Genomic DNA, 24763 nt, shown 5'->3' on the forward strand with positions numbered 1-24763 from the left:
GAACACAAAAGTTATATGCTACACACTAAGGAGCCATACAGCTCCCGTGCACAGTGATCTGCCGTGTGCATGAGTCCTTACTTAGGCAGTATTCGCAGGTGCAGCCTTTGGTCTAGTTGTTTCAAACTAAACACAGAAGTGGATACAATGTGAAAAGCACATATGATTTTATATATATATATATATATATAATATATATATATATATATATATATATATATATAAAGTCTTCATTAGGGCAAAAGGAAGGGTAAAAAAAGAGTCTAGACAATTAAATTATATTTTTTATGCTAGATTTTTGTTTGCGATTTATCTCTCCTCTTCCTGCACAGTGCTGTACATGCATGGTGAAGTGATCAGTGACGGCAGACATAGACCAGAAATGGTCAGGATCAGAGTTGTGTAACCCCTTAGATGCCAGGATCAATAGCAACCAAGGCACTAAAGAGTTTAGATAAAGGGGCTCCCTTTGTCACCCCACGAGTGGTCCCCGCAACACGGTCACAGCGGATGGCTTGCTATGGCACTCAGGGACCTAATAAAGTCCCTATGAGTTTAATACAATAATGCATTGGAATACAGTACATAGGAATAACTATTAAAATTTAAATTTATCAGTAAAAGTCGCCAAGTAGGACAAAAATTCAAAATGCAATTTTGAGAATAAAACATAAGAAATAAATAAATAAAAATAAAATAATAATAATCCTAAAAATATTTTTTTTTAAATTGTGGAATTTATAACTTTTTTGCATTCCCATTTATAAATTAATAAAAGTTACATGATAATGCTTATGCACCTTAAAATTGCACCACTAAAAGATGCAAAAAAACATACATACAGCTATGTTGACAGAAAAATTAAAATGTATGGCTATTGCAATGCTTTGAGGCAAAAACGTTAAAAATAATTGCAGTGACCTTAAAGTGTTAAAATAATATTTTAATTGTTGAAATACTGTAGTTCTTTTGACAGCTTGCTGTGTCGTGAGGTATTGGTGTCCCAAAACTATGTTTTGTACACCACAAAAATTATTTTGGATCAAGTCTTGGAGAAATGAATAACAAAATTGCAATCTATAATGAATCCCGAGTAAAGGGACAACTGCCTGCCCTTTCTAATGACAATACTTCATGTATAAAAAGATGTATGTTTAGTACATAAATTAAAATAGGTTGAGCTATACACTTTTTTCATTATCATCAATATATGTGTGGGTTTGCATTTATACAATACATTTTTGTTGTGGAACTGTGTATAATAACTTGTTGCTTTTCAACTGCTGTTTTATTGTTTTGAGAACGTAATACTTCTCCAAAAGTGAAAATCATCTTAAATAGTAGACATATGACAATGTCCAATCCATGACATAATTATAAGCTTGATATTTTATCTGAAAACTTCACTTACAATTAACCACTGTATTAGCTGTCTGGTCAACACTCATTTTCATTATTTTTATTTTATTTTTTGTTTTTTTTATGTATTTCACTTTTTAGGTAATAAGTCACTAACTTGTGTCTTTACAGGAAAACGTGAAGGAACAAGAGACTCAAATTGATCATAACTTGAACTGGATCAGAGTAATAATGATCTTGGGATCCTTGAGGAAACATCCAGTGTCAATGCAAGAGTTAAAATGAGTATTTGATAGTCTGTAGGTATTGTCAGTGGTCACCTCAACCAAAAATATTTTAAAGTAATTACAAAATGGATCTATTTGATCAAAATAGGTCAGGTGAACATATAAAAAATATTTCAAGCAATTTCGCAAACCACGTATCTCTCACTGATATCTCTACAGATGACCTTATTGCAACATCTGTCATTGGAATCCTGCTGTCTTTACTGTGTGTTACTGGAGTTGTTGGAAACTTTTATACACTAGTGGTAATGTGCATTTCCATGATGACAGCCACATCAATGTACATTCACATAGTCAACCTGGCATTGGCTGATCTGCTTTATCTTTCAACTATCCCATTTATTGTTCACAATAGTTTCGTAAAGGACTGGTACTTTGGAGAAATTGGTTGTAGAGTCCTTTTGAGCTTGGACCTTCTGACAATGCATGCCAGCATTTTCATCTTAACCGTAATGAGCACAGAGAGGTATATTGCTGTGGCTAAGCCTTTTGATACTATGAGAAGGTCAAAAAGTTACAGAAAAACCCTAGCATGTGCAATATGGATTTTGTCCTTCCTTCTGACTTTACCCATGATGTTGATGATACATCAGGAAGAAAGGACATTGGACAATGGAAGCATTAGAAAACTATGCACACCCACATGGAGCGATGAATATTATAAAGCCTATGTTACCGTGTCGTTCACCACCAGCATCCTTGCTCCAGGGATTATCATTGGTTATTTATACACTAAACTTGCAAGGGCCTATTGGATCTCACAGACAAAAAGCCTCCTAAATAGGGAACTTCAAAGGTCTCCAAAACAAAAAGTTATACTTATGATCTTTATTATTGTGCTCGCATTTTGGGCCTGTTTTCTCCCATTTTGGATATGGCAGTTAATACCCCTCTACAGCCAAGGAGGGTTGAAAGTGTCTGTTCAGACAGAAATCTATGTCAACCATCTAGTTACATGTCTCACCTATGGCAATAGCTGCATTAACCCCTTCTTGTACACTTTACTTACGAAAAATTACAAAGAGTATATCCGCAACAGGCAAAAGGGAGGACATGGATCTCTATGTTTGAAGAGTCGCGCAGGATATCCAGAGAACGCTGCAAAAAAAACATTGTCAGGTGGGAGCCAGCAGACTATTGAAATAAGCAGTGAAAAGGTAGCATCAGTAACTCCATAGTCGTCAGAAACAAAAGGTAACATTGTCAAACAATATCAATTCCATTCCTATTATCATTACTATAGGTTAATACTGGGCGAGATGTCAACTACATGTATAAATAGTCACAACATGACAAAGAATAGGATTTTAGACATGCTATTCTCCGCCCAGTACAATTCATAAAGCTGAGGTCACAAAAATTAGAATGGCTAATGGCAAATAAGGGGTACTGGCAGGTAGGCATTGTGTGCCAACTTATTTTATGTTATTCATATGCAGGATTGGTTTACAATTCACAATCTGAATGTTTTTTAACAGGATGACTCAGGAGAAATTTGGCCTGATTTATCAAAATGACTGACAACAGAAACCCTTATAAAAAGTCCATAGCAACCAATCACAGTGTTCATTTTGCCAGAGCAGTTTAAACCCTTCCCCCCTGCATGCATTCTGGGCCCTAATGACCAAGCAAATTTTTTCGTTTTTACATCGTCACATTCAAAGAGCTATAACTTTTTTATGTTCACGTGGACATGGCTGTATGAGGACTTGTTTTTTGTGGGATGGGTTGTATTTTTCAATGGCACTGTTTTGGGGTATATAGAATTTTTTAATTAGCTTTTGTTAACTTTTGTTGGAGGGGGGATATAAAAAAAAAAACAGCAATTTAGCCATTGTTCTATGCATTTTACATTCATGCTGTTTAACGTGCGGCATGAATATCATGCTACCTTTATCCTATGGGTCAGTACGATTATGACAATACCAAATATGTCGAGTTTTTTTATGTTTTACTACTTTTGCTGAATAAAAACACGTTTGAACTAAAATCATTTTATTTTGCATCGCTGCTTTCCAAGAGCCATAACTTTTTTTATTTCTCCCTCAATGTCGCCATATGAGGGCTTGCTTTCTGTGGGACTTCATTGCTACCATTTTGCCATTTTGGTGTACATGGGATTTATTGATTAACCATTTATTATTTTTTTGGGGGGGATGGAAAAAAATAGCAATGTTACAATTGTTTGTTGCGTTTTTTTTTTTACAGCGTTCACTTTGCAGTTTAAATAATATGCTATCTTTATTTTTTTGGGTCATTACAATTGCGGGGATACCATATATGTGTAGTTTTTATTTTACTTTTACACTTTTACTAACTAAAAACATTTTTTTCTGGGGAAAAAATTGTTTTATTTTTTTTTATGTGTACCATTTTATTAATTTTTATTTCACATTAATAATTTTTTCGGTCCCACTAGGGGACTTCACTATGCAATCTTTTGATTGCAGATATGTGCTGGGTGGCAGAAAAAGAGAGTCTCCGCGGGCGCTGCTGCACTTCAATGGGACCAGAGAGACACACAGTTCGGAATAACGATGATGATGTACGGAGGATGAATAATAAATAAATAAATGAATGAGATTTATTGATGCTATGACTACGCATTTCAATGCCGTACCAGCATCTTCATCAGGTCATGAAAAAACACACACAATTCACCGCTTAAATAACAATGCCAATATTGAAAAACCCGCCAATGTGAACGAGGTCAAAGTGCTCAGGTGACGTCACAGTTCAAGGTTTAAAGACCGGATATTCACAGGAAAAAAATAATACAGGAAAGGGCATGTAAAAGAAAAAGAAAAAACGATCAATTGAAATGACAATGATGAAAGGGGAGAGATAAAATTTACAAGAGGTAAACTTAATAAGGTGAGATCAAATTAATATAATAAGAACCATTTGTAATACATCGGTGCGTACATCGCATCCAAAAGGATGCTAGATCAAAAAGCCACCCCGGGGATAACGAAATTATCACCGAAAATAGCCCAAACAGTCCCAAAGCAGAATTTCGATGTGTAGTTTAAAGATCTAAACTTCGGGGTGCAAAAAGTGGCATTTGGAATAAACACACTTTGATGCGCGAGCATCAATATATATGTAATGATAAATGTATACGGGACATCGGTCAGAGGAAATGCTAAACTTTAGATTTAGTATGGAGCCAAAAGTATGAAAATATAAACATGAATATAAAATATATATGCATGGTAGTTAAAATAAAAACAGGGGCTGCATCGGCACTGAAGGAAATTGAACAGAATATCGTATAGTAAAAATTTCTTTGCAATAAAAATACATTAAATTATAAAAGTAATAATAATATATAATCATACAAGTATTAAAAGGTATAAAGACATATAATCATTGTTAAAGCAGTAAAAAGGAACCACCCTCATAGAATCATAGGAAAGGGAACGGCATAACCGGTGAGCTGTAATTAATGACAAAATGAAAATAGAGGCTGGCAAAATGCCATCAATTAAATTTAAATGAAAAGCATAACAGTAGGTATATCTGAGAGGAAGAGCATTGTTAATCTATACGAAAATGACAGTGAATATCGGGAAAAAAACTATATGTAGTATAATGTAATGATATAATAATATAATATTAAATAATGAGTGGGGCTGCGAAGAAAACCAATCAGTGAAATAATTGTTATATTATTTTCTAATCAAGGGCGGACTCCGATACATCATTGAGGCCATCTGGTTGGAGGGTCTTCATTTTGAAGATCCAGTAATTTTCACGCTGTTTAAGCTTACTGAATCGGTTAGTAACATCAAGTGGAATCTGCTCAATAGGCGTAATGAGTATGCTACTAAACTGGCTACTGTGTGTGGTAAAAAAGTGCCGAGAGACACTAAGTTTCAAAAAACCGGTGTTAATATTGAATCTATGGTTATTGATCCTTGTCCGTAAGCATTGCGTAGTACGGCCAATATATTGTAGATGACAAGGGCATTCCAACATATAAACCACAAAAGAGCTTCCACAGTTAAGAAAGCTATTAATATTGAAGGATTCCTTAGTTACTGAAGATGTGTAGGTGGAGGCTTTGTGAGTTATATTGGCGCAACACATACACCGCTGTCGACCACATTTGAAAGAGCCAAGAGTCTTAGGGAGAAAAGTAGAGCAGGACACCATAGGGTTATTTAATCTGCTAGGTGCTAAGATATTTTTTAGAGATTTGGACCGTCTATAGGTGACAGTCGGTTTATCAGGTATTTCTTTTTTTTAAAAAGGATCATTTTTCAAGATGTACCAATGCTTTTCCAGAACCTCTCGGATTTTTTTATTACCAATATTGAATGATGTGATAAAATTATTACTAACATTTTGGTTCCTTTTGATGACTTTTTCTTGCTTGATGCAAGAATCTTGTGAGAGTAAGGAAGCCTTTTGGCGTGCCCCTTTGATGAGACTCAAAGGAAAATTCTTTTCCTTGAATCTCTTTTCTAATAGATTACACTCCTCTTTAAAATCTGTGTCAGTGGTGCAATTCTTTCTCACCCTTCTAAATTGTCCAAAGGGAACATTTTTTATCCATGGGGGATAATGGGCACTTTTAAAATTTAAATAACTGTTAACATCCACCGATTTAAAATGTGTTTTAGTTATAAATTTGTTAGTGGTGGTGTTAAAAGCAATAGTCAGGTCTAAAAAGTCAATAGACACAGCAGAAAAAGTGTGGGTAAAAGATAATCCTAAACTATTCGTATTTAAGGACCCAATGAATGATATAGCCTCAGTCTCATTACCCGACCAAATGAAGAAGAGGTCGTCAATGTAACGCTTATAAAATAAGATTTTACTTTTAAAAGGGTGATCTTGGTAAATGTATTGATCTTCAAAATGTCCCATATATAGATTAGCATAGGAGGGTGCAAACCTTGAGCCCATGGCGCATCCTTTAATTTGATTATAAAATTTATTATCAAAACTGAACGAATTATGATTCAGAATAAAATCAACGCATTTGGTTAAAAATTCAGTTTGATTATCAGGCATACAGGTTTTGGTGGATAGTGTCGACCTAATGACCTCAAGACCTTTGGAGTGGGGAATATTACTGTATAGGGCCGTAACATCAGCAGTCAGAAAATTAATAGGGTACATAGAGTTGGTGACATTTAATGCATGAAGCTCTCTTATTACTTGAGTGGAGTCTTTAAGATATGACTGTAAGCCAACTACTAAAGGTTGAAGGTGAAAGGTCTATAAAATGTGAAAGGTTGCTAGTCAAAGACCCAATACCTGATATAACTGGGCGCCCGAGGGGATTTGTGATGGATTTATGCACCTTTGGGAGATGATATAAAAATGGCATATTTGGGAAGGGCACATTGAGAAAACCCCTTTCCCTTTTAGTAATAACCCCTTCAGAAAAAGCTGTGTCGATGAGGTGAACATATTTAGGTATATGAACAGGTAGAGGGTTTGCTGCTAATTTGACATAAAAATTACTATCGTCCAAAATCCTATAGGACTCTCCCAAGTATTTGTCCCTATCCATAATTATGATTCCTCCGCCTTTGATTGCAGATATAATGATTTGGTATACTTCGTATACCAGAGCATTACTGCCTGTCAGTATAAAACTGACAAGCATTTATTAGGACATACCTCTGGCACGTCCTAAAAGGTATATAGCCTGGGCAGACCTGGGGGCCTTTATTAGGCCCCCAGCTGCCATGGCACCCCATCGTATGCCTGCAATTACATTTGCGAGTCGCTGATAGGTGATAGAGAGTGCTCCGTCCCTCTGTAAACAGCTCAAATGCAGCGGTCGCTAATGACCGTGGTATTTGAGGGATACTGTTAGAGCAGGAGCCCGGCTGCCATCAGACAGCAGAGCCCCGGCTCCAGCCTGCACGGAACACCCGTGCAGGCAGTTGATTAGGCCGCCTTGAAAAGTCCTAGATAAAAGCCCATTAATGGCCGCCGTGAAAAGGCGTATCGGTGGTCATTAAGGGGTTTAGAAATTATAGCTAAGCTCTGATTAGTTGCTATAGTAAACAAGGCCAGTTTTTATAAATGAGACCCATGAGGGCAATATTTCTGTGCGGCAATTGACATAAATGTGTGTTTGACTATTTTCATCATACTAATATATAAAAGGCAAGCCATATTGCCAATGACTCACTAATTCTCTGATTGGCGACGCTGCCCGTATTATACCAGGACAACACTTTCCTAGCAAATTTCCCCAAACTGCAAAGGTGCGGCGTGTGGACCAAAAAGGGGATAGGAAAGTACACCATCTATCAGTGCGACACTGGCCTGTGCAGAAAGGATTGCTCCACAGTGTAACACACATCTATGGATTATTTTATTGTTTTTTTACCCCATTATTATACCACCTGACTATGCCCCTGATGTACTCTGCCCAGCTCACATATGCCACCACATTATAAATGGAAACACCAGCAATACAAAATTACTACCAAGCAAAATCCACCCTCCAAATGCAAAATGGCGCTCCCTCCCCTCTGAACCCTACAGTGTGCACAAATAGCAGTTTACTTCCACATATATGGCATCACCATACCCAGGAGAACCCTTTTAACAATTTTTGGGGTATGTGTCTCCAGTGGCACAAGCTGGGCACAACATATTTGCCACTGAAATGGCATATCTAGGGAAAAATATAAATTTTTAATTTGCACCATCCACAGCGCATTCATTTATGGAAAAGACCTGTGTGGTGAAAATGCTCACTACACCCCTTAATAAATGCCTTGATGGGTGTAGTTTCCAAAATGGGATCACTTCTCAGGGATTTCTTTTATTATTTCACATCTGAGCCCTGCAATTGAGAACCAATACTTTGTAAATTGCCAAATTAGGCCTCAATTTTACATGGTACTCTTTCACTCCTGAGCCCTGTCAAATATCCAGGCAAAAGATTAGGGCCACATGTAGGGTGTTTCTAAAACCGGGAAACACTGCATAATAATTAGACAGCTGACTTGTTATGGTGGCTCCAGCTGGGAACCACATATTGGCATATCTATGGAAAATATAAAATTTTCACTCTGCAGCATCGAGTGCACACTAATTTCTACAAAACACTTGCGGGGTTAACATACTCACTAGGTGAATGCATTGAGGGGTGTAGTTTCCAAAATGTGGTCACTCCTGGGGGGTTTCCAGTATTTTGGTCCCACAGGCGCCCAGAAACCAATCCAGCAAAATCTGCACTCCAGAAGCCAAATGCCCCACCTTACCTTCTGAGCCCTGCCGTGTGCCCAAACAGCAGTTTATGACCCCATATGTTGTATTGCCGTACTCGGGAGAAATTATTTAACAAATGTTGGGTTCTTTTTTTCCTTTATTTGTTGAGAAAATGAAAATTTTTGAGCTAAAGCTACGTATTTCTCCTTCAGTCCTTGTGGAAATGGGAAAAAAATGTGCTAAACATACATTTTCTTTGAAAAAAATTAGATTTTTACATTTCAGGGCCAATTTCCAATAATTTCTGCAAAAAACCTGTGCGGTCAAAACGGATAATTTCCTCAATGGGTGTAGTTTCCAAAATGGGGTCACTTGTGGGGGGTTTCCACTGTTTTGTCCCCTCAGGGGCAATGTAAATGTGACATGGCAAACCATTCCTGCTAAATGTGATCTCAAAAAGCCAAATGGCGCTCTTTCCCTTCTGAGCCCTGCTGTGTGTGCAAACAGCAATTTATGACCACATATGGGATATTGTTTTACTCGGGAGAAATTGCTTTACAAATTTTGTGGTGATTTTTCTCCTTTAGTCCTTGTGGAAATGAGGAAAAAAATCGCTAAACCTACATTTTCTTTGAAAAAATTTCGATTTTAATTTTCACGGCCTAATTCCAATAATTTCTATAAAAAATCTGTGCTGTCAAAATGCTCACTATACCCCTAGATAATTTCCTTGAGGTGTGTAGTTTCCGAAATGGGGTCACTTTTGGGGGAATGCCGCTGTTTTGGCACCGCAGAGCCCTTCAAACATGACATGGTGCCTAAAATATATTGTAAGAAAAATAAGGCCCCAAAATTCACTAAGTGCTCCTTTGATTCTGAGGCTGGTGCTTCAGTCCAGTAGCACGCTAGGGCCACATGTGGGATATTTCCTAAAACCGCAGAACCTGGGCAATAAATATTGAGTTGCTTGTCTCTGGTAAAACTTTCTGTGTTACAAAAAAAATGGATTAGAAATCATTTTCTGCAAAAAAGAAAAAAATGAAATTTGTAAATTTCACTTCTACTTTGCTTTAATTTCTGTGAAACGTCTAAAGGGTTAAGAAACTTTCTAAATGCTGTTTTGAATACTTTGAGGGGGTGAAGATTTTAAAATGGGGTTTCTAATATATAAGGCCCTCAATGCCCCTTCACAACTGAACTGGCCCCTGTAAAAATAGCCTTTTGAATTTTTCTTGAAAATGTGAGGAATTGCTGCTAAAGTTCAAAGCCTTGTAACGTCCTAGAAAAATAAAAGGATGTTCAAAAACGATGCCAATCTAAAGTAGACATATGGGGATGTTAATTAGCAACAATTTTGTGTGGTATAACTGCCTGTCTTACAAGCAGATACATTTAAATCGAGAAAAATACATACATTTTTGCAATTTTTTGCTAAATTTTGGTATTTTTCACAATTAAATACTGAACGTATCGAGCAAATTTTTCCAGTAACATAACGTCCAATGTGTCACGATAAAACAATCTCAGAATTGCTTGGATAGGTAAAAGCATTCCGAAGTTGTTACCACATAAAGTGAAACATGTCAGATTTGAAAAATGAGGCTCTGTCAGGAAGTTTAAAAGTGGCCAAAGTGGGAAGGGGTTAAAATCACGGTACTGGGTGCTATAGAGCCGGAGATATGGGCAGTTAAACACATAGTTGGGAATGCGAGCTGCAGATACAGATCCCATTCCCAACTATGTTTTTAACCCCACAATGAAAAGGCCTTAATGATCAGCTAAATTTTTTAATTTTTGCTACTTTACCCTTCAGTGACCAAAATATATATATTCTTTTTCCATTGGCGTGGCTATATGAGGCCTTGTTTTATGCGGGAGAAAGTTTTTTTTCTGCCTGGTTTAGGGGTAGAAAGAAAATACATTTATGCGTCATGAATATGGGAAAAAGTGATTTTCGGCATTGTTTTTTGGTTTATTTTTTATCTTGTTCATGTTTCACACTAAATAACCTATTAAATTAATTCTTCAGGTTATTATGCTCATGTAGATGCCTAAGGCTTTGTTCACATACGTGTTGTGCCTTTCGTTCTAGCGGATCCATCAGAGGTCCATAAAAGCGCAAGTAAATGTTTCAGTCAAAAAAACTGTTGATTTCAAAGGGTTTTGATTTTGCATCAGTTGTGCTCAGTTAGGCTCTGTTCCGTCAAGTTTTCATTTTTTTTTTACTAAAGCAATAGCGTAGTCTGCTGCGCTATTGTTTCCGTCAAAAATTACGGAAACTTGACAGAATGGACATTTACGTTTTTTAACCATTGAAATTAATGTATGACGGATACAAACTAATATACCATCCGTTTGTATCAGTTATGCATTACGTTTAACGGATCCCTTTTTTTTCTGCACATGCGCAGACTAAAAATGAAAGCAAGAAAGATGCAAAGATAAAAACAGATCCATTAAAAACGGAGTATAACTGATGACAAACTGACACAAATGGAAAGAAAATAATCAGTTTATTGTCTGTATCGAGTAAACTGATCCGCCAAAAAAAACCAACATATTTTACCTTCTGTTGCATTCAGTCTGGCATCCGTCAGTCTGTCCTTTTTTTTGTTATTTCAACGGATCTGCTAAAATGGATGCCACAACGCAGTTGTGAACAAAGTCTAATATATACAGGTTTTTTGTTTTTATGTAAATGTATGGGCAGTAAAATAATGTTTTCCGATCCCAGCTGTACCCATAAGGCTTCTCTAAGTAAAGGAGCTGTCAATTACAGCTCCTGCTTAGAGGATAAGCGCTCACAAGAGCCCTCATCAGCCTCTTTTACAGCTACGCCAAAAGACTTTGCTGTAAGTACCTGCACCACCTGCCATCAAAAGACAATGGACTGTCGGGAAGGGGTTAACTGCCTGTATCTCTGGTTTTGTAGCACATAGAACTGCGATTCTCTAGAGCTGAGGTTCTAATATTTAAAACGAAACCAGAATATATTTTACCAGTGTTTTGAGAGTGAATGATCAGAACAGGAGATATAGAGGAGGGGAAAAGTTACTGATAAGTGGAGAAAGAGGAATTTGTCTGTAATTAAATATATTACAAAGTTTCTTATATTTGCTTGTACTATTGATTTATGATAACAATTGAAACGACAGTTACACTTTAATATAATACCACCATACCAGTCATACTCCCTTCCGTCTGTCCCCCAGTTCATGCTCACCTACCAAATGTATGTATGAAACAGGGACAAATGGAAGATAGTATTACTACAGGGTCAGACTACACAGGGTTTGTTTGGTATTTAGTAGCTCCTTTTTAAATGCAAAGTCTGGACATTTCTATAAATACAGTAAATGTCACATAATTTATCCAGACCGAAAACTGCTTGCAAAACGGAAAAGTCATATATACACTACCGTTCAAATGTTTGGGGTCACCCAGACAATTTTGTTTTTTCCATGAAAACTCACACTTATATTTATCAAATGAGTTGCAAAATGACTAGAAAATATAGTCAAGACATTGACAAGGTTAGAAATAATGATTTTTATTTCAAATAATAATTTTCCCCTTCAAACTTTGCTTTTGTCAAAGAATGCTCCATTTGCAGCAATTACAGCATTGCAGACCTTTGGCATTCTAGCTGTTAATTTGCTGAGGTAATCGGGAAAAATTTCACCCCATGCTTCCAGAAGGCCCTCCCACAAGTTGGATTGGCTTGATGGGCACTTCTTGCGTACCATACGGTCAAGCTGCTCCCACAACAGCTCTATGGGGTTGAGATCTGGGGACTGCGCTGGCCACTCCATTACAGATAGAATACCAGCTGCCTAAATAGTTCTTGCATAATTTGGAGGTGTGCTTTGGGTCATTGTCCTGTTGTAGGATGAAATTGGCTCCAATCAAGCGCTGTCCACAGGGTATGGCATGGCGTTGCAAAATGGAGTGATAGCCTTCCTTATTCAAAATCCCTTTTACCTTGTACAAATCTCCCACTTTACCAGCACCAAAGCAACCCCAGACCATCACATTACCTCCACCATGCTTGATAGATGTCGTCAGGCACTCTTCAAGCATCTTTTCAGTTGTTCTGCGTCTCACAAATGTTCTTCTGTGTGATCCAAACACCTCAAACTTCGATTCGTCTGTCCATAACACTTTTTTCCAATCTTCCTCGGTCCAATGTCTGTGTGCTTTTGCCCATATTAATCTTTTCCTTTTATTAGCCAGTCTCAGATATGGCTTTTTCTTTGCCACTCTGCCCTGAAGGCCAGCATCCCGGAGTCACCTCTTCACTGTAGACATTGACACTGGCGTTTTGCGGGTGCTATTTAATGAAGCTGCCAGTTGAGGACCTGTGAGGCGTCTATTTCTCAAACTAGAGACTCTAAAGTACTTGTCTTGTTGCTCAGTTGTGCAGCGGGGCCTCCCACTTCTCTTTCTACTCTGGTTAGAGCCTGTGTGTGCTGTCCTCTGAAGGGAGTAGTGCACACCGTTGTAGGAAATCTTTAGTTTCTTGGCAATTTCTCGCATGGAATAGCCTCTAAGAACAAGAATAGACTGTCGAGTTTCACATGAAAGCTCTCTTTTTCTAGCCATTTTGAGAGTTTAATCGAACCCACAAATGTAATGCTCCAGATTCTCAACTAGCTCAAAGGAAGGTCAGTTTTATAGCTCCTCTAAACAGCAAAACAGTTTACAGCGGTGCTAACATAATTGCACAAGGGTTTTCAAGTGTTTTCTAATCATCCATTAGCCTTCTAACACAGTTAGCAAACACAATGTGCCATTAGAACACTGGAGTGATGGTTGCTGGAAATGGGCCTCTATACACCTATGTAGATATTGCATTAAAAACCAGACGTTTGCAGCTAGAATAGTTATTTAGCACATTAACAATGTATAGAGTGTATTTATGATTAATTTAATGTTATCTTCATTGAAAAAAAACTGTGCTTTTCTTTCAAAAATAAGGAAATTTCGAAGTGACCCTAAACTTTTGAACGGTAGTGTATATACACTATCGTTCAAAAGTTTAGGGTCACTTACAAATTTCCTTATTTTTGCAAAGAAAAGCACAGTAAAGTGGGAGATTTGTACAAGGTAAAAGGGATTTTGAATAAGGAAGGCTATCACTCCATTTTGCAACGCCATGCCATACCCTGTGGACAGCACTTGATTGGAGCCAATTTCATCCTACAACAGGGAAATGACCCAAACAGTGGCGGATTAAGTAGACCATGGGCCCTGGGCTGTTACCCAAACTTGGGCCCCCCTTCCTCACCGCCGGCCTGCCACGCCGTAACTATTTTTAACACTACCTTTTTGGGCAAGCATTAACAGTGTTACGATTTCCCTTGTCACAGCGCGGTGTCCCTACATACTGACAGTATCACACTGTGCAGGGACACAACCTCCTGACAAGGGGAATTGTCTATCAGTCCTGGACTGCAGAAAGACTTTTTGTGAAATACTAGGATTTCCTATAGTAAACATGTCAGGAGAGGTGACAGATTCGCTATAAATCTAGCGACTCACAGGTGACGACGTCTCAGATTCTAGTAGTTTTTTTCCTCTTTTCTTCTCCATCCGGTCCAGCGCTCATGACGACTTCTCCCGTCCATGACTCATTTCTGCAGAATTTGCCACTCAGACATCTCCTCACTTTTCCAACATTTCCACACCTATAAACGAAAATAAATTTATCATGGTGCCACATACTGTACCCCTAAATATAATAGCACCAAACACTGCGCGCCTGAATATAATAATACCACACACTGTAAAACACCACATACACACAGCCCCCTGTACATAGTGCCACACACAGCCCCTGTAGATATTAGACACCCCCATAGATATCGCCATACACAGCCCCCTCTATATATCACACATCCCCCCGTAGAGAGCGTTTCACACAGCCCACTATAGATAGTGCCATACAGCCCCCCTGTAGAGAGCGCCACACAGCCCTCCCCCTCTTGTAAATAGCACCAAAAAGCCCCCCTATAAAAAGCGCCACACACATACCACTGTGGATAGCACTACACAGCCCCCCTTGTATATAGTGCCACACAGCGCTCCCCCTTGTATATAGTGCCACACAGCTCTCCCCCGTGTATATAGTGCCACACAGCGCTCCCCCTTGTATATAGTGCCTCACAGCGCTCCCCCTTGTATATAGTGCACTAGGTTATGTACACATTTAAAAACGTTATATTATAATTATATATATTGTGACAGACCATGTGGAGAGGTTGTGGATAGGGTCTATATTTCCCCAAGATTTCTGTCTTCTACTCCATCCACACAGTCCTGGTCTTGGGCTGTCTAGCTATTAATCAGGGGTCAGGTGTGATAGCCCTTTAAAAAGGCTGCAGTTCAGTCACACTCTCTCTCAGCCTGGGGAAAGGAGCTTGTGAGAGCAAACCGACTGCGTTCATAATAGGTTGTATGTCTGCATGGTTTATGGTGCCAGGCATTAGGCCTGCACTGTGTTAGTTAGGATACGTGACTGCATAGTTAGTGCCGGACAGGCATAGAGTTTTCTTTTGTTTGTTTTCTTTTAAATTTCATGTACAAACCTGTAAATAAAACTGGCTGAGGCCAGTAGTACCACATCTTTGCTGTGCGGACTGAAATTTACTGGCGTGTTTGATACCGAGTGCCCGTCTACCACAGGAGACGACTGTCCCGCTACCTAATTCCCTTACAATATATATATATATATATATATATATATATATAGTATGTGTGTGTATCAGTGTGATTGATTGATTGATTGATTTTATTAAAAAATATTTTTACTTTTTGAGATACAACTGCGTTGTATCCTGTATCCGTCAGGTCAGCAGGACTGACAGGATCAGTGACACGCAGGATCCACCTCAAATCTATCACATCTAAGATTATAATTTAGCGCAGGGCCCGTTTCACTGATCCTGTCAGTCCTGTTGACCTGACGGATACAGGATACAAAGCAGCTGTTTCTCAAAAAGTGAAAATATTTTTTAATAAAACGTAATTACAAAGTTGCACCAAACACACATTTTTATTAAAAAAAAAAAAATCTGACATGATTTTTGCGACGTTTTTTCCGTAGACAATGCAGGTTTAGTTTTTTATCGTTTTTATACACACCTTTTTTGCTATTTTAGAATTTTTATTCATAAAGTTTGAAAATAAGAGTAAAAAAATAAGTTTTTTTACGTTTCAGCTATTTTTTTTTGGTAATAACATAGTTTTACCCTAAAATAGACCTTTTATTTGTAATCGTCATTGTTTACCGTAAATTTTAATATATTGCATGTCTATATTAGGGTAATTGGGTCAGCGCTAGCGTTACAACAATGATTGGCAGGGGGAACGTTTTTTTTTGGGGTGGGTATTTTATGTGTGTTTATTATTTAATTTTTTTTTGCACTTTACTTTATTATTTTTTTATTACTATGGTCTGTCCCTCAAAGGTCAAAAAAGACCTTTGGGGAACTTTATATATATTTTTTCTTTCTTTTACACCATGTTTTTCCACTGTAACTGGGACTGCACAGCAGCCCCAGTTACAGGGGAAATTAGCCCTCTCATAGTGACGATTGTCACTAATAGGGCTGTGCTGGGTCTAGTAAGACCCAGCAGCAGCGTGCCACTAACGGCACCCGGCGATCATGTGACCAGTCACATGATCACCGGGAGGAATAGAGACAGCGGCGTTGCTGCTGTCTCTATTTCTTTACATAGCGTTCATTGAGCGCTGTGTAAAAAGACATCGGAGAAGACAGAAGCAGCGAAAGCTGCTTCTGTCTTCTCCTCAGGGTCCCCGGCAGTCACTGACAGTCGGAGACCCGACATTCAGCTGCCCGATCGCGTGGGCAGCAAGTTAAAACCCGAGCCGTAGAAAGTCTATGGCTCGGGTTTTAAGGACCCATCCCTGACAGCTGGCCGTAAAAATACAGCTTTGGAGTAACAGAACAGCCTTCCGTCGCTATTGACTGAATCAGATTTATTGTCATATATACACTACCGTTCAAAAGTTTGGGGTCACCCAGAAAATTTTGTGTTTTCCATGAAAACTCACACTTATATTTATCAAATGAGTTGCAAAATGACTAGAAAATATAGTCAAGACATTGACAAGGTTAGAAATAATGATTATTATTTCAAATAATAATTTTCTCCTTCAAACTTTGCTTTCGTCAAAGAATGCTCCATTTGCAGCAATTACAGTATTGCAGACCTTTGGCATTCTAGCTGTTAATTTGCTGAGGTAATCGGGAGAAATTTCACCCCATGCTTCCAGAAGCCCCTCTCACAAGTTGGATTGTCTTGATGGGCACTTCTTGCGTACCATACGGTCAAGCTGCTCCCACAACAGCTCTATGGGGTTGAGATCTGGTGACTGCGCTGGCCACTCCATTACAGATAGAATACCAGCTGCCTGCTTCTTCCCTAAATAGTTCTTGCATAATTTGGAGGTGTGCTTTGGATCATTGTCCTGTTGTAGGATGAAATTGGCTCCAATCAAGCGCTGTCCACAGGTTATAGCATGGCGTTGCAAAATGGAGTGATAGCCTTCCTTATTCAAAATCCCTTTTACCTTGTACAAATCTCTCACTTTACCAGCACCAAAGCAACCCCAGACCATCACATTACCTCCACCATGCTTGACAGATGGCGTCAGGCATTCTTCCAGCATCTTTTCAGTTGTTCTGCGTCTCACAAATGTTCTTCTGTGTGATCCAAACACCTCAAACTTCGATTCGTCTGTCCATAACACTTTTTTCCAATCTTCCTGTGTCCAATGTCTGTGTGCTTTTGCCCATATTAATCTTTTCCTTTTATTAGCCAGTCTCAGATATGGCTTTTTCTTTGCCACTCTGCCCTGAAGGCCAGCATCCCGGCGTCGCCTCTTCACTGTAGACGTTGACACTGGCGTTTTGCGGGTACTATTTAATCAAGTGTAGCGCCCATGGCCGCGGGACGTCGGGTTCACTCACCTCCGGACGCCCGCAGCCATGGATCTGTGAGCCATGGGCCTCCGTCTCCCTCCTAGGAGATGCCAGCGCTCACTTCCGCTCCGTCCGGCCGGGTCCCGTAGGGTGCGCGCGCACGCTCGCGCCCGCTCTTAAAGTGCCAGCTCGCGCACATGAAAACAATGTTCATTAACCCACATGATTTCCTGCCTTATAAGAATGCCCCAGCCCTTCTGATCCTTGCCTGAGCGTTGTTAGTCTTTCCCTGTCTGTCTCGCAAATGGTCCCTTAGTGTCTCCCGTTCCAGCTGTTACCCGTGCCCTGTTACCGTTCCTGTATTCCGCATTGTTCCTGTGCCTACCCGTGTTCAAGTGTCATCTGCCACGTCAAGTGTCATCTGCCACGTCAAGTGCCATCTGCCACGTCAAGTGTCATCTGCCACGTCAAGTGCCATCTGCCACGTCAAGTGTCATCTGCCACATCAAGTGCCATCTGCCACGTCAAGTGCCATCTGCAACGTCTAGTGCCATCTGCTCATCGGATACTGCCCGCCACGTCTGGCGCCACTTTCCGCACCTGCCTCCATCCGTGCTGAAGACACAGTCACCGTCCGGACTATTTCAGGTACCTAAGCATTACTGTCTGCTATCTTGCTTTCACATAGACTGTGACCTGGTCAGCTGCCTCCCCGCTACGGCGGAGCGGCCTAGTGGGTCCACAAACCCAGTGTCCGTGACAGTACGCTCAGGCCATGGAACCCGCTGGCCAGCCCAAGACCCCAGTACAGAAGATTCAGACAGAGATGCATGACCTACGCACTCGTCAGGATCAACTCCTTGAGGCGATGAATTCTATTCTGGTCCGCCTGGATCTACTCGCTGTTCCACCCCCGGTTCTTCCTCCAGAAGCTGTTGCCGTGCCACTGCCTGTTGCTCCCCCTGTTTGTTCCGGATCCTCCGTTCCTCTGCCTCTTCCTCCTCGCTATGACGGTGACCCCAGAGCATGCAGAGGATTTCTCAATCAATGCACGGTGCATTTTAGGCTACGGCCTCATCTCTTCCCCTCCGAGGAGGCTAAAGTAGTGTTCATTATCTCCCTCCTCACTGGCAAGGCCCTCGCATGGGCAAACCCAATCTTGGAGCAAAAAGGACCTGTATCCGCGGACCTAGCCTTGTTCCTGCAGTCCTTTCGTGCCGTGTTCGAGGAGCCGGGTCGAACATCCTCTGCCGCAGCCACTCTGTTGACCCTCAAGCAAGAAGGCTCCACAGTAGGGGAGTATTCGATCTCCTTCCGTACCCTAGCAGCCGAACTGGCATGGAACAATGAAGCACTGGTGGCGACCTTCTGGCAGGGACTGTCCTCTCACATCAAGGACGAACTGGCAGCCCGCGACCTTCCTTCTACCTTGGATGCCCTCATCCTGTTAGCCACCCGGGTTGATATGAGAATCCGGGAGCACTCTCAAGAGGTTCGTCAGGAGAGCCGGGCCCACAGACCAGCACCCCCTGCCCAGAGACCACAATTGTCCACCCCTAGTGCGCTACCTGAGGAACCCATGCAGGTAGACAGAGTCCGGTTATCTGAACAGGAGAAGCAGCGCAGACGCTCCTCTGGACTTTGCATGTATTGCGGCCTCAAGGGTCATTTTGTGCGTCAATGCCCACAGAAACCGGGAAACTCCAGTACCTAGGGTTGGTTGGAGAGGCAACTCTAGGTGGAACGTCTCCAAACATTAAAACCTCTTCCAAATTATCGATACCTGTGGCCATCGTCACCGGACAGGCATCACATCCTTCCTCCGCCTATCTTGACTCTGGAGCGGCTGCTAATTTTATCCACCAAGATCTAGTGGATCGGTTTCAACTACCCACAGTCCGTCTGGGGAGAACAGATCTCCTTCCTGGTACTACCCAAGGCTATCAATCCTATCCTGCTGGGTCTGCCTTGGCTCCGTCTACACGCCCCGACACTCGACTGGAGTTCTGGAGAAGTTCTTCAATGGGGTTCCAGATGCCATAGCCATTGCCTGTCACAAGTCCGTCCTGTTGTGCCCTCTCTGCCGCAGTCACTCTCCAATCTACCTTCTCAGTATGCCAGTTTTGCGGATGTCTTCTGCAAACGAGAGGCTGAGACGTTGCCTCCACATCGGAATTATGACTGTCCCATTGAACTGGTTCCCAATGCTTCTCTTCCCCGTGGACGAGTATATCCTCTCTCCTTGCCAGAGACTTTATCGATGTCAGCCTATATCAAGGAGAACTTGGAGAGGGGTTTTATTCGAAAATCTTCCTCCCCGGCCGGGGCAGGATTCTTCTTCGTTAAAAAGAAAGATGGATCTCTCCGACTCTGCATTGATTACCATGGTCTCAATCAGATCACGGTCAAAAACAAGTACCCGTTGCCACTCATTTCCGAGCTGTTTGATCGCATACGAGGAGCCAAAAATTTTTCCAAGCTAGATCTGCGAGGGGCCTATAATCTAATCCGGATTCGCCGGAGTGACGAATGGAAGACGGCATTTAACACCCGCGATGGGCACTACGAATACCGAGTGATGCCCTTCGGACTGTGTAACGCTCCCGCAGTATTTCAGGAGTTCGTTAATGACATCTTCCGAGATCTCCTCTACATATGTGTTGTAGTTTATCTCGATGATATTCTAATCTTCTCCCCAGATCTGATGACCCATCGGAGGCATGTTCGTCAAGTTCTTCTGCGACTAAGAGGGAATCGCTTGTATGCCAAGTTAGAGAAATGCACCTTTGAAAAGAGGTCTCTGCCCTTCCTGGGCTATGTCATCTCGGATCAAGGCCTTAAGATGGACCCTGAGAAGTTAAAGTCTGTCCTGGAATGGCCACGTCCTCAAGGCCTAAGGGCCATACAGCGGTTCCTTGGTTTCGCCAATTTCTACCGGCAGTTTATTCCGAACTTTTCTTCTCTGACGGCCCCCATCTCTACCCTTACCAAGAAGGGTGTGAACGCCATGGTGTGGACACCGGAGGCAGAGTCCGCATTCATTAGCCTCAAGAAAGCCTTCACTTCAGCTTCGATCCTCCATCACCCTGACATATCTCGGCAGTTCTCACTGGAAGTGGACGCTTCCTCTGTTGGTGCAGGCGCACTTCTGTTCCAGAGGAGCTCCAAACGAAAGGCAGTAGTGTGTGGCTACTACTCAAGACTGTTTTCCTCTGCTGAGCGCAATTATTCCATTGGAGATCGGGAGCTACTGGCTATCAAATTGGCCCTGGAGGAGTGGAGACATCTTCTGGAGGGCGCTGCTCACCCCATTCTGATCTTCACCGACCACAAGAATGTCACTTACCTTCAGTCCGCTCAAAGACTGAATCCTTGTCAAGCCAGGTGGTCACTGTTCTTCACCCGTTTCCAATTTCTGCTCCACTTGGACTTCGTCACGGACCTTCCTCTCTCGGCAGGATGCAACACCATCTGGGTGGTGGTGGACCGGTTCTCTAAGATGGCACATTTTATCCCGCTGACCGGCCTACCCTCTGCTCCTCGACTGGCAAGCTTCTTCATTCAGCACATCTTCCGCTTGCATGGCTTGCCTCTTCACATTGTGTCCGACCGGGGGGTTCAGTTTACCTCCAAGTTCTGGAGAGCCCTCCGTAAACTCCTGGATGTGAGTTTGGACTTTTCCTCTGCCTATCACCCCCAGTCCAATGGGCAAGTTGAGAGGATCAACCAGATCATGGAAAATTATCTCCGCCACTTCATCTCTTCACAGCACGATAACTGGGTACAGCTTCTACCATGGGCGGAGTTTTCTTATAATAACCACACAAGTGAGTCCACCACCTCCACTCCGTTTCACATCGTGTACAGTCAACATCCCAGAGTTCCTCTTCCAGTGTCGACTTCATCTCAGGTACCCGCTGCTGACTCTGCATATGGGGACTTCCTGCAAATCTGGCAACAGACCCGGTCCTCTATTTTGCAGGCGGTAGATCGCATGAAGCGTAAGGCAGATACCAAAAGAAGAGAGCCGCTTCAGTATCTTCCTGGGACTAAAGTCTGGCTGTCCTCTCGAAACATTCGCTTGAGGGTGCCTTCATACAAGTTTGCTCCCAGGTTCCTTGGTCCCTTCGAGATCCTGCAACAAATTAACCCTGTTTCCTATAAGCTGCGGCTGCCCCCTACCCTCAGAATCCCTAACTCCTTCCATGTGTCCCTCCTGAAACCAGTGGTCCTGAACCGCTACAGCAAGACCTCTATTTCCACAGTTGCTTCCAGCGGTCCTTCTGATGTATTCGAGGTAAAGGAGATCCTGGACCGCAAGAGGGTTGGAGGAAGGACTTTCTATCTGGTGGACTGGAGAGGGTTTGGTCCTGAGGAGAGGTCCTGGGAGCCAGAAGAGAACCTCAGCGGCCCTACTCTTATTAAAAAGTTCCTCTCTCACTCTGGTCCCAAGAAGAGGGGGCGTAAGAGGGGGGATACTGTAGCGCCCATGGCCGCGGGACGTCGGGTTCACTCACCTCCCGACGCCCGCAGCCATGGATCTGTGAGCGCTTGCCTCCGTCTCCCTCCTAGGAGATGCCAGCGCTCACTTACGCTCCGTCCGGCCGGGTCCCGTAGGGTGCGCGCGCACGCTCTTAAAGGGCCAGCGCGCGCACATGAAAACAATGTTCATTAACCCACATGATTTCCTACCCTATAAGAATGCCCCAGCCCTTCTGATCCTTGCCTGAGCGTTGTTAGTCTTTCCATGTCTGTCTCGCAAATGGTCCCTTAGTGTCTCCCGTTCCAGCTGTTACCCGTGCCCTGTTACCGTTCCTGTATTCCACATTGTTCCTGTGCCTACCCGTGTTCAAGTGTCATCTGCCACGTCAAGTGCCATCTGCCACGTCAAGTGTCATCTGCCACGTCAAGCGCCATCTGCCACGTCAAGTGTCATCTGCCACGTCAAGTGCCATCTGCTACGTCAAGTGTCATCTGCCACGTCAAGTGCCATCTGCCACGTCAAGTGCCATCTGCCACGTCAAGTGCCATCTTCTCATCGGATACTGCCCGCCAAGTCTGGCGCCACTTTCCGCACCTGCCTCCATCCGTGCTGAAGCCACAGTCACCGTCCGGACTATTTCAGGTACCTAAGCATTACTGTCTGCTCTCTTGCTTTCACATAGACTGTGACCTGGTCAGCTGCCTCCCCGCTACGGCGGAGCGGCCTAGTGGGTCCACAAACCCAGTGTCCGTGACATCAAGCTGCCAGTTGAGGACCTGTGAAGTGTCTATTTCTCAAACTAGAGACTCTAAAGTACTTGTCTTGTTGCTCAGTTGTGCAGCGGGGCCTCCCACTTCTCTTTCTACTCTGGTTAGAGCCTGTTTGTGCTGTCCTCTGAAGGGAGTAGTACACACCGTTGTAGGAAATCTTTAGTTTCTTGGCAATTTCTCGCATGGAATAGCCTTCATTTCTAAGAACAAGAATAGACTGTCGAGTTTCACATGAAAGCTCTCTTTTTCTAGCCATTTTGAGAGTTTAACCGAACCCACAAATGTAATGCTCCAGATTCTCAACTAGCTCAAAGGAAGGTCAGTTTTATAGCTCCTCTAAACACCAAAACTGTTTACAGCGGTGCTAACATAATTGCACAAGGGTTTTCAAGTGTTTTCTAATCATGCATTAGCTTTCTAACACAGTTAGCAAACACAATAGGAAATTCCTAAGTGACCCTAAACTTTTGAACGGTAGTGTACATATACATATATATATATATATATATATATATATATACACACACACACACCCACATATATATATATATATATATACATATATATATATATACAGACAAAATACAAAGCATTTGGTATTCAAAGTTTAGTGAACTAATAATTTTTCCTTTTATTTTCTGTTTTCTTACCTTTAGGTCCAGTATGAACAAGAAAAAATGAACCTCATGAATTCTCTGTAACTGACTCCACAGTAAATATTTCACTTTAGGGAATAAAGCTTGCATAACCTACCAGCAGAGGCAAGGAACCCATTGAAAATGTAACAATATCATAAATCTAGACATCAGACAGTATGAGTTTAAAACTATAATAACAACTTTGGTTCTCTACACTTTTCCCTTGAGAAGAAAACACAGAAAATAGCAACACATTTGAACTGGTTGTTGCTTGTAGTTGCTCTTTTGAGTCCTGATTTAAAGGGAATCTGGCATGCAAATTATTTGCAAAGTATAACTTATATTTATATATAAAATTTATAAATGCTTATTGTGCTTTGATCACCATTGAACATCCTTTTTTTTCGGTGTAACAGTCCCATGTCAGTTACAGAAAGAAGCATTAGGACACATTCACATGTACTACCGTAGTAGTGGAGGAAAAGACAACACTACAATGGAAAAACTACAACTAGGCTATGTTCACACCTGCGTCGATGTGTTCCATTGTTCTGCTCCGTCAGAGGAGCAGAACAGGGGATTAACAGAAGCAACGGTTCCGTTGACTTTAATGGGATCTGTCGCCTTTCTGTCAGGGTGTCCGTGATTTTACCGGAGGCAATAGCGCAGCATCCTGTACTATTGTCTCCGATAATCTGCGGTAAACCTCTGCCAGATCTGCGATGGAGGTCACTAGCGGATCCTCCAATGCAGATGTGAATGAGGCCTAACATTGAAAATAAACCATGTACAGTTTTTTTTTTCTTTAGAAGTAGTTCGAGGAATGCTACTGCAATTCTTAGGAAACCCACATAGTGATTTTTACATGCAGCAGTGTATACCCCAGATTTTACTTCATAAAAGTCAATGGAGGAAAATAACAACAAAACTATGAGGAAAGTGCAAAGGATAGGACATTGCCTACAACACTTGGACTTTTCGATATCCTGTTCTTTACAATGTAACATCTGGCCACTGCTATAAGTTACCACAGCGGCCAAGCCACAAAAACGATAGTATGTGTGAATGTGCCCTAAGAGATGTGGTGATA

General features: G+C 41.6%; 1 protein-coding gene across 1 annotated transcript; it reads left to right on the forward strand.

Annotated features, from left to right (window-relative positions):
* Positions 1-1711: 1711 nt before the first annotated feature.
* Positions 1712-23747, forward strand: LOC142661496 (urotensin-2 receptor-like). The gene is made up of 2 exons (XM_075838904.1): positions 1712-2840; positions 23692-23747. The coding sequence occupies exon 1, from the start codon at positions 1712-1714 to the stop codon at positions 2822-2824; it is 1113 nt and encodes a 370-aa protein (XP_075695019.1). The 3' UTR covers positions 2825-2840; positions 23692-23747.
* Positions 23748-24763: the final 1016 nt, after the last annotated feature.

The sequence above is a fragment of the Rhinoderma darwinii genome, chromosome 10, assembly GCF_050947455.1.
Source record: "Rhinoderma darwinii isolate aRhiDar2 chromosome 10, aRhiDar2.hap1, whole genome shotgun sequence".
In the NCBI taxonomy this organism is placed as follows: domain Eukaryota; kingdom Metazoa; phylum Chordata; class Amphibia; order Anura; family Rhinodermatidae; genus Rhinoderma; species Rhinoderma darwinii.